At 38.1% G+C, this 16,442-nt stretch overlaps 1 protein-coding gene across 7 annotated transcripts in view; it reads right to left on the minus strand.

Moving 5' to 3' along the window:
- Window positions 1–2,529: 2,529 nt before the first annotated feature.
- The window catches only part of LOC139140464 (parathyroid hormone/parathyroid hormone-related peptide receptor-like), a 163,725-nt gene continuing 149,812 nt past the window's right edge, over window positions 2,530–16,442 (minus strand). For 5 of the 7 annotated variants that reach the window (XM_070709753.1, XM_070709758.1, XM_070709752.1 and 2 more), the window contains 7 exons: window positions 14,711–14,909; window positions 10,170–10,326; window positions 9,742–9,802; window positions 9,407–9,476; window positions 7,328–7,419; window positions 5,111–5,249; window positions 2,530–4,430 (listed from right to left, as the gene is read on the minus strand). In XM_070709753.1, the coding sequence (XP_070565854.1) occupies window positions 3,804–4,430; window positions 5,111–5,249; window positions 7,328–7,419; window positions 9,407–9,476; window positions 9,742–9,802; window positions 10,170–10,326; window positions 14,711–14,909 (1,345 nt within the window). In that variant the 3' untranslated portion in view covers window positions 2,530–3,803. Of the gene's footprint in view, window positions 4,431–4,726; window positions 4,838–5,110; window positions 5,250–7,327; window positions 7,420–9,406; window positions 9,477–9,741; window positions 9,803–10,169; window positions 10,327–14,710; window positions 14,910–16,442 lie in introns of all 7 variants that reach the window. The other 2 variants (XM_070709759.1, XM_070709755.1) reach the window with 2 other exon arrangements.

Raw genomic sequence — 16,442 nt, forward strand, 5'->3', positions numbered from 1 at the left:
AAAACTCGTCAACAGGAACTTGTGTAATGGTTCTGTAATGACGTACTGTAGACCAGGACCGTACTCTTCAGCAGCGTAGACGACATGAAAACACAGTATGGGACCATGAACGATGAAAGATGTCGTGATACATACAAATGTTCAAATTATTTGTTTGTTTGTTTGTTTGTTTGTTTGTTTGTTTGTTTTTGGTAGAACTATGCTTGTACGCAAGTGGAATGCACCAAAACTGAAAGCAAACAACAAAATTTTGACCTTAATTATAAATGACGTTTCAGAATGTATAAGTTCTCTTCGCTCAGTTGTTTTATGTGTACGAACATACAAGCGAGTACGTTCCGCTTACTGTGAAATTTATGATAAATATTTCAACATGTTAAAATACAGGCTTTGTATATCAGTACTCCTTGAAACAATAGGAGAATGGCAACAAAGGCGTAGCATGCATTATGCTGAAGAGCACAATACTGGTGAATTAAATTCTCAGCACGAATCCCATGCAAAAGCTGAAATGAGTCGCTTCTTGGTGCCAGAACACAGGGATTAGCATGTTGCATCAGCGAAAATACGTGTAAGTAGGTATATAATGAGCTATATTTGAATAAATTGCTGTTCCTCACTTGTCCAAATGCAAAAAAAAATCAAATGCCTAGCCCTGTGGAATACCATATAATTAGACTCACATAATGAATGAGCTGACTAACTAATTAAAGACACACCACACACACTAGATAGCAGAGCTCTACTTTGTGTACTAGCTAAAATCAAAAGTTCATTCATTCATTCATTCAAATTTTGAAATATTAAAAGAAAAATTAAAACTCCAACGCTCCAGTCCTATTTGTTAATGTGGGATTACATATATGCAAAATTGATGACGTCATAGTTGTCACAGTGAATGCCTCAAAAGGCACCGGAGACATCAGCTGCAAGTGTTTTGGCAGTATCGCCTTCCAGACCTCGTTCGCTTCGCTGACGCAGTTTCAACGTGACGTAAAGTGGAAGTAAGGTGCGCCGCTAGCGGTAGGGACAGGCATGTCGGGGAGCATTATTTTTTTTTTTACTTCATGTCTGCTTGATTCTTTTTCATTTATTTTATTTTTTTGCCATCCTTGGCTGGATTTATTTCCAAAAAGAACCTCTTGCATGTTTTCAAAAATCTCACAGACTCGAGAAAAGCCAAACGACTGGGGCCATCCAGTCTACCCGTGCGATCAAAACAGCACGCCTCGCTAGCTGGTTGAACGACCTGTGAAACAATGGAGGATGTAATGAATCGTTCATTTTGTAATTCTCACTTCAGATACATGTACTTTACGTGTCGCTGTGTCTCAGAGGACAGAAAACGTTGGGTAATAACATTCCATTTCATGGCAAATTAGCCCTACCTGAGTTTGAACAAATAGCATGCAAAGACAATTAACTCGATTGGAACTAATTTGGGATAATTTGATTTTCATATTTTTCAAATTTCTCAAAAATGTTAGATGCCCTATAGCTGAATGTTACAAATTACTCATCAAAACAAGTGTGTACCTTAAAAAGAAAAGCAGATGATCTTACATTTGCAGAGCAAATAGACATTACTTCATCATCCAATTATCCCAAATTAGTTCCAATCGTGTTAATTCCGATCTTTTTTTAAGTTTGAGTTACAAAAAACACAATCTAGCTAGTGACAGATTTCTCTGTGATCAGAAGTTGCTAAACCGCGATTTTAATTCAGAAAAAAAAAGTAAAAATCAGGAAACCGAGATGTTGTCAGGGTACCTTGGAGGTAGCAAATTCTGAAAGGCATGATATGGATGTCTTTTTCACTATATGTGATGAATTTTCGGACCATGAGAGGCACAACATAACCTGCAAGGCCAAGGTGTGACGAGGAAGTCGATGATACACCTTGATATAATAACATTTTTTATTTTTGGCAACACAAACCATAATTTGACAAAAGTTATATTCTATATATATATTCGTTCTTGAGATTCGCAGACGGTCTCACTTCAAAATATCTAAAGTCGATGTACAGATTAAAAAGTGTTACCAGCATCGGGAGAGAATTGATTTTAACAGTTTTTGGTTTCCCTCTTGTTGGAATTCTTCGAACATAGTAATACTGGAAATGAACTTCTAAGGCTCTGAGACTGAGGTTGCGTGTACTTAATTGTGAACGAAGCTACAATAGGCACGGTACGATCACATATTACAAACAGACAGACATCAATGTACGTAAATTATCTCATGAGTCTAAAGGGTTGTGACATACGCCTGGCACTGCCAAACTTGCAAGCGAAAAATTGAAAGGGGATATTTCTACGTCAGCTTGGATATCGTGGTATCGTTCATGGGTCAAGAGTGATTTCTCGATTTCGTTTCTATATCGTAACAGAATAACGATGCCGCAAAAGCGTAGTCTATTATATTATTGGTCTTTTGCACTTTGTGACTTTCGGCAGCAAAACTAATTCCCAACTTCCGCCACCTCATGTGGTATCGGTGGTTTAACGAAAAAAGGAGTCAATCAGCGACTTTCTATGTTATATTTCAGACAAGTTTTATTCTAAAATATAAAACACTGTTAGACCAGCGACAAGTACTTCAGAAAATCACGTACTATTTTTGGTTTTTCGAATAATACAATGTTTTCTATCTTTTAATATTTACTAATGTTTTGTTTATATATATATATATATATATATATATATATATATATATATATATATATATATATATATATATATATATATATATATATATAAACAGCGTATTAGATTGACAAGATTTTGGCATTCTCTCGAAAAAAGCTTATCATGATGTACCTTTGTAAAACGTGGATCAAGAGAGTCGGGTAATGTCGAAAAGTGACGCTAACATATTTATAGGTCATTAGAAAACTTCTCTAAACTCACCGTTGATGGAGTTCAGTGTCGAAATGGAGGTGTATATAATCTTTCGGACATTTTATTTTGCGTCCACCGGTGGTACGACATACAGTATATCAAAAACTAGACGATGGGGGCGCTAACAAAGGGCAACGACAAATTGAATATTGGTGGCACTATACCACTGTGTAACGTTAACAGTTCAGCACTGGGCCTTAGAAGCATTAACCCGAAATTAGCCTTATGACATATTGCCATAATAATACAATTTGGAAATCATCAGCAAATTCAATAGAGAGGCGCTGCTTCCGTACAATATGGAATTTTCGACAAGTATCGTCACGGTGATAGTGAGTTCTTTGAAAATATGACCACGAAACATTCAAATGCGATTATAAAAGAAAATACAAACTTTATACATTGATTACATATGATAAATACTGTGTCTGAAACCTGATCTTTGCGCACAGGTTTCTAAATGTCTTTTTCTGGATACTATACACCTGTAGATGATGTTATATAGACATATTGTTGTACAAGCACGGCGATGTTGTAACGATGATAAAGCGGTCTTCGTTGTTCTGACGGGACTATATCACATGGAAACTGTTTGAGCAAACTTATATACAACATTTTTCCGTTCAGTACGAGTTTGCCAGCTATCACCGACTTTTTCCTCGGCACCTGCCGCTAGAGTCTAAGTTAGACATCGAATTTCCGGTCAGACCTGGAGCTGGCAAACTTTCAAATTCGACAGACACTACTCAGTTATGGCAGATTGATTCCATGGCAGATTCACCTCGCTGACCAGCGAAATCCGACTATTAGTATCTTTCCGAATGCATCCGATTATACTTCAACAAGAAATATCACAGCTGCGTCATTCATTGAGGGTCCACAACCTTAGACAAAACCCGCGCTTTACACCACAGTTTCGATAGATATTTTGGTTGGGCTTGGGTCTGCGTCCTCCAATGACTGTTCACTGGTAAGTGGTTTCAAAAATTCTGCCTCCGCTCCTGCATCGTTGTACTGTTTCTTGAGACTGGGAGATTTTTTCGGACTCGACTGTATTTCGCTTTCTATCCGAGACACATCTTTCCCCCTAACCCGTGGGGATTCCGTCAGTTCTCTGATTGGCTCAAAGTCTTTGATTAATTCTACATTGTCCTCTTCGTTTATTACCGGGTCATCCTCGGCCCCTTGCAGTATGGGGGCATTGTCGTTTGAGTTGCTGTCCTTTCGCTGGATTTTCAGGTTCGCTTCAGCCTCTTTCGACAGATTATTTTTGTTCACATTTCCGTTACCCATCATGAGGATATATTCACTTTTGCTATTCTTCCTGTTGGACGACGGTGACCCTTCAGTTGAATCCTTCACAACAGCAGAATCCTTCCGGGTTAAGTTGGTAAAAGTCGTAGAATGTCCATTACGGCACGTTCTGCTCGCATTGATATCACGTGTTAGCTGCCTGACATGCCATCGTTTGGAAATTTCCGCTCTGACCTCGCCATTCATGAAGCAATACAATATGGTCACCACGAGACCCTGAAGAGAAACGAAATTTGTCAAACAGGATATGAGAAAGAAATATGTTACAGTTAATCTTTTCAAGACAGCACAAAAATGCGGCATTCATAGCGGTGACAATGACCCATGAGGTCGATTAATGCTTTCCGAAAAAGAAGACGAGAAGACAGAAGAAAAAATAAAAAAATAAAAAGGCGTGCATGACAAAAATGTTATTCTTGCGAAATGCTTGATAAACACCTAGCACTGAGCATATGATGCATTCGAAGTACGAAGAAAAAAACGGCCCAAGACAACACAAGACAAAAAATTACCCAAAACCCTCAAAAATCTGACTACAAAAAAGTTCACAAGTTCAGCCATTTGGAAATTTCAGCTCTCACTTCTCCGTTCATGAAGCAGTAGAAAAGAACAACCACCAATCCCTGTCGAGAAACGGATATCATGTAAACCATTGTTCCTATAACAAGGTCAAAGGTCAAAAGATTAACTTCCGATGATAGGTGACAGTTAAGAAAGACACGCAATTTTGGTCACAACCGTCGTTATTCTCATGGATGGAAAAACGGCAGACACACATGCGTTGCTTATGAGTTGAAGACAATGATGGTGTTAAAGAGAGAAGGGTGAGAAAAGAGTGGATTTTGGAGTAAAAACTCGAATACGAAAGAAAAAGGTGAAATCGTTACCCGACATACCTGAAAAGATGCCAAGATTAAATCCCAAGCCAGTCGAAATTTTTCAGCCCCCGTGCTTCCTTGCGGCGGTATACCCAGCGTGACCATGTAGTACACTCCAAACAACGGTATAAGCACCATCGTCGACTTGGCTAATTTCCTGTAGGAGGAAGGCGGGAAAGTTATAGTCTGCTCAGACACCGTGACGGATATCCGTCAGAATTGTCACGAGTTTGTTGGGGTTGCGGTGTAGTTCACACTGTAAACTTTCAGTATTCTCGCGCGGCTAACAATCGAGCTAGACTTTTCTCACTAAAATAGTACATGTACTCAATTTTGTGAGGACGAGCTATGCCCATTTACTAATTTATAATGCAATTCGCATAATCCTACAGATTAGGTCTTGACTGGCACAATAAGCAGTTATTTCAAAGTAGCTTGGGAACATTTCAACAAAAGTTACCACTATTGCTACCGCCATTTTACCTCGACCTGTTAGTTCTTGCTGTGTTTGTATTATTTTGTAAGTTTTTAGTTTTTGTCTGATTTATAGAATTGATGTAAGGTGTGAAGGGATTGGTTGATTTGTAATTCGTCTGCGAAAAAATAGTCTGCGGATAGTACATGGACGGTGCTGGTTAAGGTAGAATGCGCCTCGGGGACAGATATTCGGACTTTCAATTTTTTCAATACTGTCCTGATGGGGCTCATTTTAAAGCTATTCGTCTAGGAACAATTTTCACTGCCTTAGCTTTTCGAAAATCTAAAAATATGTTTTCATCCATAGCGTTGACACAGGGATGGCGGTCATTTTAAATTCCAAATATAGGTAATACCGATAAGTTATTCGTTTCCCTAGTAACAAACTTTGCATGATGACCCATGACTTTCATTCTTGATTTGATAAGAGAATCATAGTTGAAAGTTTCACTGAGGAAATTTTGAGCAAAACTTTAAGTCTTTCACTCCAAGGCGTACACAAAATTAAAAGAAAGACTTCAGGTTCAACGATTATGCGTACTCGAGTTTTTTTTTTAAGTTTACTAGTAGTAATTTTCTCTTGAGGGTTTTAAATTTTATTGTTTTGTCAAGATAATACACTGCGCTCTAATTTTTCAATTGACTTAGGTGGTGATGATCGACCGACAGGTCACAGCGCCTGTGACATGACGCGAACGAGATCAGAAGTGGCGCATGAACACTGATAGTGCAAGTTAACCCATCGGAATAACACTAATGTCCTAGTTGACTCCCATCTCCAAGGGTTGCGCTTAGCATTTTATAGACTTTTTCTTGCTTTCCATTTGGAAAGGGAAGACAAATGGATGGAAGAAAAAAGAAAAGGGTGTGCAAAACTATGCCCTTAACAAGCCATAGAGACGACAGCAGATGCCATTGAATGCACTGTACCATCAAAAATGAAAATATCACATGCATCAGAACACGCAACAATAAAAGTTGTGTCACGAAAGTTTTTACATAACGGTCACTAGGTGGCGCTTTGCCACGTACCCTTGACAGAAAATGAAGTTCCCCATACTAGCAACCCTGCATTAGTATACCTAAGAGTAGAAGCGGAATAAATGAGGATAGCAATGATCCAACTAGCACATGTTTACCAAATGACGACATTTTCAAATAGCTCTGCCACCGTACTTGGAAAGTCCGTGCATCGTACGAGACCGGGGCGGGATAAAAGTTCAATATGAATATTTCGTTGTTGTTGTTGTTTTTTTTTGTCTTATGCAGACTGAAAGTATGCCTGCTATTTTGCTCAAATGATTGGTTGATGTGAAGTCAATAGGAAAAGGTAACGTTATACAGGCTATTCTAAAGCTATTAAATTTGTAAATCCCAGTCCTGCTTTTTCGCCGAGACGAAGTACATCTTTGGCACGTTACTTTTCATGGAAGCCCTTCATTTCCAAGCAATCCCGATATACCCAATCAGGAAACGTAGCACATAAAAGAATGTCTCGGTGCATATGCAAACGACCCAGCATATATCAAGTGCGCGACTGCCGAATGGCCATGCGTGCATGCGTACTTGCGTCCACTGAACGTGTACGCGTGCGTGAGTGCCTGTACGTGCATACGGTGCGGACGAGCGCCAGCCGGGCATTATGGTTACACATACCAGATTAAAAAAGAACACTCTTTCCTTTACTTACAACGTAGCGGGAAGTAAGTAGTCAATTGCTTTAAAGGTGCTTGATTTGATTTTTAAAAAGGGATGTACCTGTACCTTAACTTTTTAGCTTCCGCCGCGTTGGTGGCTCTTAGCTTAGTCGCCAAGACGCGCACAGTGTTCAAGAATAGTAAAAAATTTACCTAAAAGAGAAACAGAGAAGAGAATAATAACGGTAAGTAAAACATACCAGTGTGATTTCATACGAAGAGGAAAGAGGTGATCAAATTAACTTTTGATTAAAATGTACATGCAGCACGTATTTGAAATGGAATAACCCTTGAAACAATACACCATGAATATAATCAAACATTACAATCGATTTGTTAGTTGAGATACCACTGTACAATAACTTCTAAAGATGCATGAGAGTTTAATTGAAATTAACGACAGAAATGGACTTGGAGATGTCATTGAAATATACTTGGTAAGGTGGTGACGTTAACCGTCCGAGCCGTTGCGTCACGAATTTGTCACGAGTTTTTCTGGGAAAGTTGATCAATTCTTTGTGTCTGACTGGTGATTGAAGAAGTGATATTGTCTCAATTTCTCATCGTCTAGGTCAATTCCTTGTGAGAAGTATAGAAATGAATTTCACATTCTCTTTTTTAATGAGATTGTCATTTTAATTCGTGACGCTGCAGCAGGTTGCCACATAGCATGTTACTTAATACGCTTATGGAAATTAAATAAATGCATCACAACAGATTTATCATAAGCATGGAAAAATAGGGTTACCTACATATTTGATCGACAGTTACCAGAAAAAAGAGAGGTTCGTTATTTTAAGGAATGACAGCAGGGAATGTGTTATGTGAGTGTTAATGGTTATACGAAGAAAATGAAATTAAAACATGAGTTTTCGTCTCACCATTTTGTCTTATGATCATGAAGTGGTACAGGTTGTGTACTGAGTGACATGAAGGTACAAGATTGAAAGGAATGTGGCGAATGTGAAACTGACTAGAGGGGAGAGAAACGTTAATCATCTCATCCGTACGATGCATCGTTAATCGATGATCAAAAAACAGGTGAAATTCGGGTTAATTAAATGTATGACGTTCCATTCCCCGCGTTGACGTAAAATACAAACAAGCTTCGCAAATCACCGTTACAGATTTCACCGATTTTTCACATAACAATTGGTAAATTGATCCATGAGCATATCCTACAGATTGTATCGATTTTTCACATAAAATAACAATATGTGACTTGGGCAAGTCTATTTCCTCGGTAGGATATTACTTATAATTTATCATTTAATCTCAAAGTCTGATACACGTTGAATAAAAGTCATCCATGGTGACCAGGAAAATAAGAACCAAAACAATAGGCCAAGGTAAGGAAAACTCAATATTGTCTTGCCAAAAATTCATGAAAAACCAAGAAATATGAAATATATATTTTATAAAAAATATTGGTGATAAATGCTATAATCCAACCCACTAAACACATATCAAACAAATCGGACGAGGGTTTTTGGCCGTAAAATATATAAAAGCACAAAAATAGCAACAAACAAAACAGAGAAATACGAAAGTGCTAGATTCATCATCATCATCATCATTATCATCTAAAAGCCAAGGAGGCTACAGATCTAAACAGAGCAAATACAGCACTTACATATAAAATTTGGTTTTCTTTTTGTAAAACAAATATCAGACATGTCAGAATTGGGAATGCTGATACAAATTGACGACACCGAAGACAGAAGACAACGGCAGATTTTACGTATTTGGAGCTCTACTTTTCAAGAAAGCTGATAGAGTTAAACTAGTGCTTGGACAAACAGTCTTAAATTTTCAATTACTCTGGCAAAATTTGAACATCTTACTTAGCTTTAGATGCGAAAGGCATTCTATTTGCTAAGACTCGACCCAAAATCAAGAGAAATACCAAATGTTTTAGGCCGAAGGAATAAGTCGAACTTGTAGACCGATAGCAAAAACCATTACGAATACGATATTGAGGTTAAATATGAACTAAGATGACAGACAAATAAAAGAGAAAGATATCCACCGAGTAATATACCAATACGGAAACTAAAAAGCAGTCAGTGAGAAAAACACGACCAGTGGATATATTTCACTCAAATGAGGACACTTTAATTGAAAATCAAGAAATACTTACTACAATTGAAAGCATGACAGGTGCGCTTATGATCCAGAAATACGGAGATAAATACACGGCATCCCAACACCTAAAAAAGGGCAACAAAATATTTGTGGTTAGATCGGACGGTTTGAACAATCCTGACAATGTTTAAACGCTATCTTAGCATTACAATAATTTGTATTGGTTTTAGCCTTATAGTACATGTAGACGTTTGAAAACATAAAAGTTTTAACGATTTCTTTTCTTCACAAATGTATTTATCATATTTTGACAAATGTACTGTTTGTTTTATGTATGTGTGTGTGTTGGTCAGTAGGTGGGTTGACGGACGGACGGACGTATATACTTACCCCTCGTCGTTGACAGTCGCCTGCACTATGACCCAAGGTATAATGAATAGCATAGGGAAGCCTGGCATAGGAGAGACCAATGAGAAACGGGGTGAATGCTTCAGTTTGACGATTGTTCATGCTGAGTTTATGCAAAAAGTAGACAATGCAGCACTCGTTTAGTTTTCGTATGCTATTGTGTGGTTTAGTGCATAATAGTAATGAAACATAAAATCGAAACATATGTCGTTCAAGGCAGATGTCGACCTTTTCGGATCAGAAGGACGTCTATTAATTTTTTATGGTTTGTTTTCTCAACTTAGAACCGAAGGAAATGACAGTGCATCCTACTTGGCTGGATAGCAAAATAGTGCTTTAAAAAGATGACCGTCATTCAGGAAGCTAGCAGCAACTATAATATGAGCTTTTGTGTTTCGATCCATACATACCCCATCCGAGTGCAATATACCATTTAATGCCCGCCTTCTCGGAAAACACTGCAACTGTGATGAGGCTGTGGAGATAGACGCCCTCAACCAGCAACCAGAAATAATTACACGCCGTGAAATACTGCGAAAACGTGTGGACAATTTTACAGCCGGCAGTCTGCGGAAAAAAATAGAGCAAGTGGGCGCATGGTTACATTGATGATATCGATTTTGTTTGCGACGGCCGAGATAAGGAGGTAGGAATGAAACTTTTCATGATGTTGTAATATGAAGTGACGGGGATTTTAAAGGACAAAATCATAAAACGTGAAACGGTACTGCATAGAACACCCAGCTATTAGACAAATTGCTCTGCCGCATTTGCGTCATCGGGCTCTCCATCGATGTTGACAAGGAAACTCTTTCCTGAGTAAATTAGATGCCGTTAGGCGTCCTAATCATGCTCAAATAGATGTGATGCGAATTTGTGATGTATTTAAATCCTTGTCGGTTCATTTGGCTTCAGGTGAGTCGGAAAGGAAGAAAAAAGCAGGGTCGACAGTGATACCAAATACTACTAATTGTAATCAAGAAGAGCAGAAAGACTCATTTCATTCTATTAGTAAGTTTGTTACTATTTTACACACTTCGACAAAAGCGCCCATAATGATATGTTCGCGAACAGTATCGATATCCTGGCCATAACGGGATTTCCGACAAGTGTTAAAATTAATTTAAAACACTCTGAATAACTGAACATTGTACAGGTGGCAATGTCATCAGCATGTATTTCATAATTAAATCCGACTTTAGTATTTAATTTGAAGTATACTCTGACTCTTCTTACGACCACCACAAAAAATTAAAAATGAAAAAGGAGGGTATGTCGAAACATACTGATGTGTAGCCCATGAGGTGTAACTAATCTATATAAAGGAAAAGAAAAATGGTATTGGTAAAATTGACAGCTTCCATTCACGTCATCAGCAACTAATAATCATATTATCTAACCCGTTTAACACGATAGCGTAATTACCAAATTTATAAAATCACCAATGTCGTACTTAGTAATTGCTATAACTACTATTTATAAAACGGCATGTCCCCGTCATAAATTTGGTTTTGGGTAGCAGACGCAGTTCCGTCACCCAAGGGACTGCTATGCCGTCAAAATAATATTTTCTGTTGATTCTATTTTAATGTTGACGTGGGTTCGCCGACCTTGTGTGGCTTGATGTAATTCTAATGCAATTGACTGGGGTAATCAACTGTCGTAAGACATGTATCTGAATTAGACTGTTTATTGAATACGCGTTGACACTGTGTATTCCTACTAGGTCAAACTTATATTGGCATTGGTCGGCAAAATCTGTGGACTCCTGACTAAATCATGTCACTTGTTGGTTGTAATCCCGCTCTGTGCCTACATACGCGGCCCATAGTGACGTGTGACTGTGGAAAAATAAAGCATCGCCTACGGTCTTCACAGCTTAGCAAGGGCAGCATATTTGCCTCGTCATAATTATGAACTCGCACACAAAAAAATGAATTTTTTATTGAAATACTGTTCATGAACTACAATAGAATTGATTTAGCACGGTATCGATATGATAATAATTGTAGCACTTCTTTTCAAAGAGACTTCCATCGTGCATACAGAGCATATTTCGATTTTATCGTTGACAAGGATACGCGCGAAATAAATCGCTACCGAAAAAGAACCTTGTATTTTTTGACTGCCGGTCCGGTATAAAGTCGTTTATAACATGTTGTCCTGGTTATCACAGTACCGGTAGAGTGAAATCAATATTGTTTGGTAGCCAAAAATTGACTATGTTTTCCTGACTGATTTCAGTTGCTATTAATGTACAGTGGGTTTCAATTCGGTGCCACAACTCTGTATGTGAGACAGACACGTCGTATGTACAATGTAAACGATGAGCTTTGGTATCACAGTGACACATTTCAAAGTCACCAACTCATTGGTAAAGTTACAGTAAACCAATATGAGGCAACTCCAGCTGGACCGATAGCTGAATAGTTGATTGCACTAGATTCTCACTGTAGCTGTTTCCAGTAACAATTACGACTGATCGACGTTAGAAGATGTCTTTTCTCATCTCACGCATAGAGTTGTGGCACCGAAATGAAACCCACTGTAGATTGCAAACGACAGACGTGAGTGACAAAATCTTAATGTAGAAAATCCCTCTCTATAGGTAGGGTAACTAAATGGCGAAATGTTTGGTTCCAATCTGAAAAATTACCCAATATCGATATTATGCACACCGCAAACGATAGATTTGATTAATGGTTTTCAGCTGTGATCATTGGTTTTAAGGTGAAGTACTACGAATTACGTCAAAATTAAGTTGTGGTGTCATTTTCTTGAAACTTTGCACAAATATTCTTTGAAGTTGTGCAAGTGCAAAATGAATAAAAAATGGGGTCACCACGCTCGTTTCCATGGAAACGGGACGTTAAAATGGCGTCGTTAGAAATAAATAAAAATGATATAATTCACTTAAACTAAAGAAAGCAATTATAAAACGCTAAGCAAATGAGTTAATTTTAATAAATACCAAGGATTAAGATCAATATCTATCGAATGTATTGTTTTTCATGATGTTTGTAAAGAAATTTTAACATAAGTATCGATTACAAAATGACGATATCGAAATTATATCACTACATAATTTTCGAACTTTCTTCCTGTCGCTTTGAATGGTGTCATTTGACCAAACTTGGCGAATAAAATCCTGACATAATATCATTTAGTTTACACTTTTAATAAAAGGGTGTCACCACGCTACTTTTTACAATATCTCCAGGTGAATGGGTAATATGCGCCAAGTAAATGGGAGAGAAATGTTAATTTTGCGCTCATATTGAATAAAATCCAGCTTCCTAGGGGGTCAAAATATGACAAGGTTAAAGGTCACATGTATTTCTAAGAGACTGGGTCAAAAAATTCGGTAAAAGCGCAATTTCAACATGACAGGTGATGTTAAATACATGCGCTGCAAAATAACCCATTTGCGGCAGGCTGGAGTTAAATCTGCGCAGAAACGTTCTAAAGCGTGTGCGCGTCCGAATTCGTCGCCCTTTACCTTAAGTAGTATGCAATACTATGTTCGCTATTGTTTCACATCGTACTTGTGAATCACATGGCTATATGAGTCGCTCAGAAATAAACAGTAGCCTAGGATATGTTAAAATTAATTTGCCGTTATCCGGCCGACATATATCGAGTCCACCGATAGAGGTAACAAACAGCCAGGTCCTATGGTAGCCTACATGCGTTTGGTTTACAAGCATTGCCACGTGGAAAACGAAGACAAAGAACGCGCCGTTCCACCCAACCAGGCAAGTTACGCGTTAAGGTAGTATGCGCCTCGAGAGCGAAAGACTTACCTTTGCTCAAACTTTCCGATATGAAACTTTAAACATTCTCTTACCAAATAAAAATAAAACCAGGGGTCACTGTGCAAAGTTTGATACCAGAGAAACAAATTACCTAACATTTATCGATCTTTGAAATTCAAAATGGTCGCCTTCCCTATGTTAACTCTATGAAAAATAACATTTTCGAGTTTTAAAAAAACCACGACGGTAGAATGTTTCTTACTCCATGCGTTTAGAAACGAGCCCCAACGAGCCAGAAAATTATTGGACCAGGAAAGTATTGAACAATTTTGAGAGCCCGAATATCTGTACCCGAGGCGCATTCTACCACAGAGTAACATCATAGACAGAGTGGCAACAGCTATTGTTTAAGGCGTGAAGCGGTTACGTAAGCAATCCATGTTTGCCTCGCCTCACGAAGCTCTTGGCTCTCTTTTCCGAAGAGTGCCGACCATGCACCCTTCGGTAATTTTCGGATTTTCACCAATTGTTAAGCGAAAGTATGTTTGACAAAGTTTGTGTTGTTGTTGTGTGGTGCTGAGCGGAATTGACGTGCTGGCAAAAACGGGAGTGTTTTGAGCTTCAGGAAAGTGGGTTCTACCGTTTTAAAAATTCCTCTCATATTTTTATGAATATATAATGAGTGTGTTTGAACCAAATTTGAAAGTCTTTTATCGATACTGTCTGGTTTTACTCAATGGTTTACGGTCAGTCATACCGTCTTTTACACGTGCGTCAAGAAAGGACATGTTTATGAAACTGCTGGCGTGTTATGTTTTGATTGGCGTGAAGCAGTGTTTCTGGCCTGAGAGCTCACAAAGTAACTATGGTTGCTACGCGACTGGCAGTACGATGCCATCTCGTCGTATTTTCGCATAATCTCGTGTAATTATCAACCACAAACAAAGCCTCCAAAAAGTTTAACACCTTTGAAGCTCATTTTAATATGAAAAGCCAATAGTCTACCGAGACGACCATGGAACAAAAGGCATGCAAGTGTTGCGACTCTGTCTATGTTACTCTGTGATTCTACCTAAATGGTCTATCGTGCATGTAAATGTAGGCCTGCACTTTCAATGTGTCTGCAAGGTCTTATAAATGTGTGTTTAACCATAGACAGAGGGGAATCCGAAAAGACTGTCTGAAGGTTTACTCACCACGTCCTGCACGCTGTAGCCGGAGGCAGTAAAATTACCGGACATTATTATATCGTCTATGTTGATGTTGTTCATCGATTTCGCAGCCGCCGCCATAGTCTGATCTTGGATACTATCTCTGACGAAGACGATGATGGCGCGAAGCATGAACGACATAAATAGATTCATATGAATGATATTCCTCGGACACCATAGCTTTCTAGAAGATAGACGGACAAAAAAAAATCAACAAAAAGGGACCTTTAGACAAAAAATCAATAAAAAGGGACCTTGATTTTTTAGGGATTGGGGTTGATGCAAGACAACATCGAATACGTTCAGGGCAAGCACATCTGGATGTAGATAGTTCGTTTATTTAGTACTACTGGACACTGGCCAAAATTTACAAAGGTATGTATATTACAAATACCCCTCGCTATTACATAACAGAATAAGCAAACATACAAGTCTGTCGAAAAAATAAGAAAGTACATCATACAAAATTATATTACAAATTATCAAAAAATTCGTGTCTACGACTTGTTCTGCTCAGAATATGTATCTGCTAAGTTTTCGGAGTGTGTCTGCTTTCTCTGATGAAAGAAGTGTTTAAACTTGAACAAGACAGGAAGGTTGAAGTAGTAGTGAGGAATATATCCGGTTCTCAAATCGGAGTACTTCGGACAAACTAAAAAGAAATGGAATCATCTGCAACCTCCTTCAAGATGCATAGGTCGCACAACCTATCCATTCGTGGAATATTATTCTATCGACCTGTTTCTAATTTCAGACAGTGAGGAGAGATTCTAAATCTACACAGTGCTAATGTAAACACAGGTTTCTCGATCAGGTGCAAATACGGTTCGATTCGAAGTGCTTTTTTGAAAGTTGAGTAGGTTTCTAAGTTACCATCAGGGTGGTGCAAATCTTCCATCTATCTATATCGATGCATCTTTGTATAAATTCGTAAAAATACACCTTCATTCCCCACACCTTGGTGTTCCCACACGTCACCAAAACCAAAGCTCCGCAACAAAAAACGAACATTTTTCAGCCAAAATTTGTAACGTGTAACATCGATGTTGTTGACCTGAAATTCATAGCATTTATAAACAATTCTTTTCTTATCCACATGCACTATTCGTAACCAGTATTTGATTATTCTACTATAAATATTAAGTCTTAAAGTAACTCTACTAAGTTCACCTCTCATGGCAGTTACTAAAGTATTGTAGTTGTACAACTTTAAAGTAAAGCGCATCATCTTGTTGTGAGTTTTTTCAATATCTTCGGCAGGATGGAAACCCCAAATTTCTGAACCACGCAGTAAAATTGGCAAAAAATTTAGCCTCAAAGATTTTCAATGCAATATCGATTAGTAATGTTCCAAATCTGTGTAAACAGATTGTAAGACTATAAAGTGCTCTATTAGCCTGTTCAACGAGTGCTTTTTAGCTCACGTGTTAACACACGTGAGCTAATGTCATAGCGATGTCTGTCTGTCTGTGTCGGTCTGTCTGTTTACCAATAACTCAAAAACGCCTCAACAGATTCAAATCAGATTTGGTAGACATGTATCATATGCGACTTGCAAGAATTTGATTACATTTTGGTCAATGTGGCTTGCATATTAATGAAGTTATGCAATATCATTTGTTTTTCATATAATGGTTTCCCTATGGAGACAGAAATGACAGTGTCGACATATGTCAAGAAATGCTGCACAACATTTCATGAAACTTTTCAAAGATGA

Source organism: Ptychodera flava, chromosome 9, assembly GCF_041260155.1.
Source record: "Ptychodera flava strain L36383 chromosome 9, AS_Pfla_20210202, whole genome shotgun sequence".
NCBI lineage: Eukaryota > Metazoa > Hemichordata > Enteropneusta > Ptychoderidae > Ptychodera > Ptychodera flava.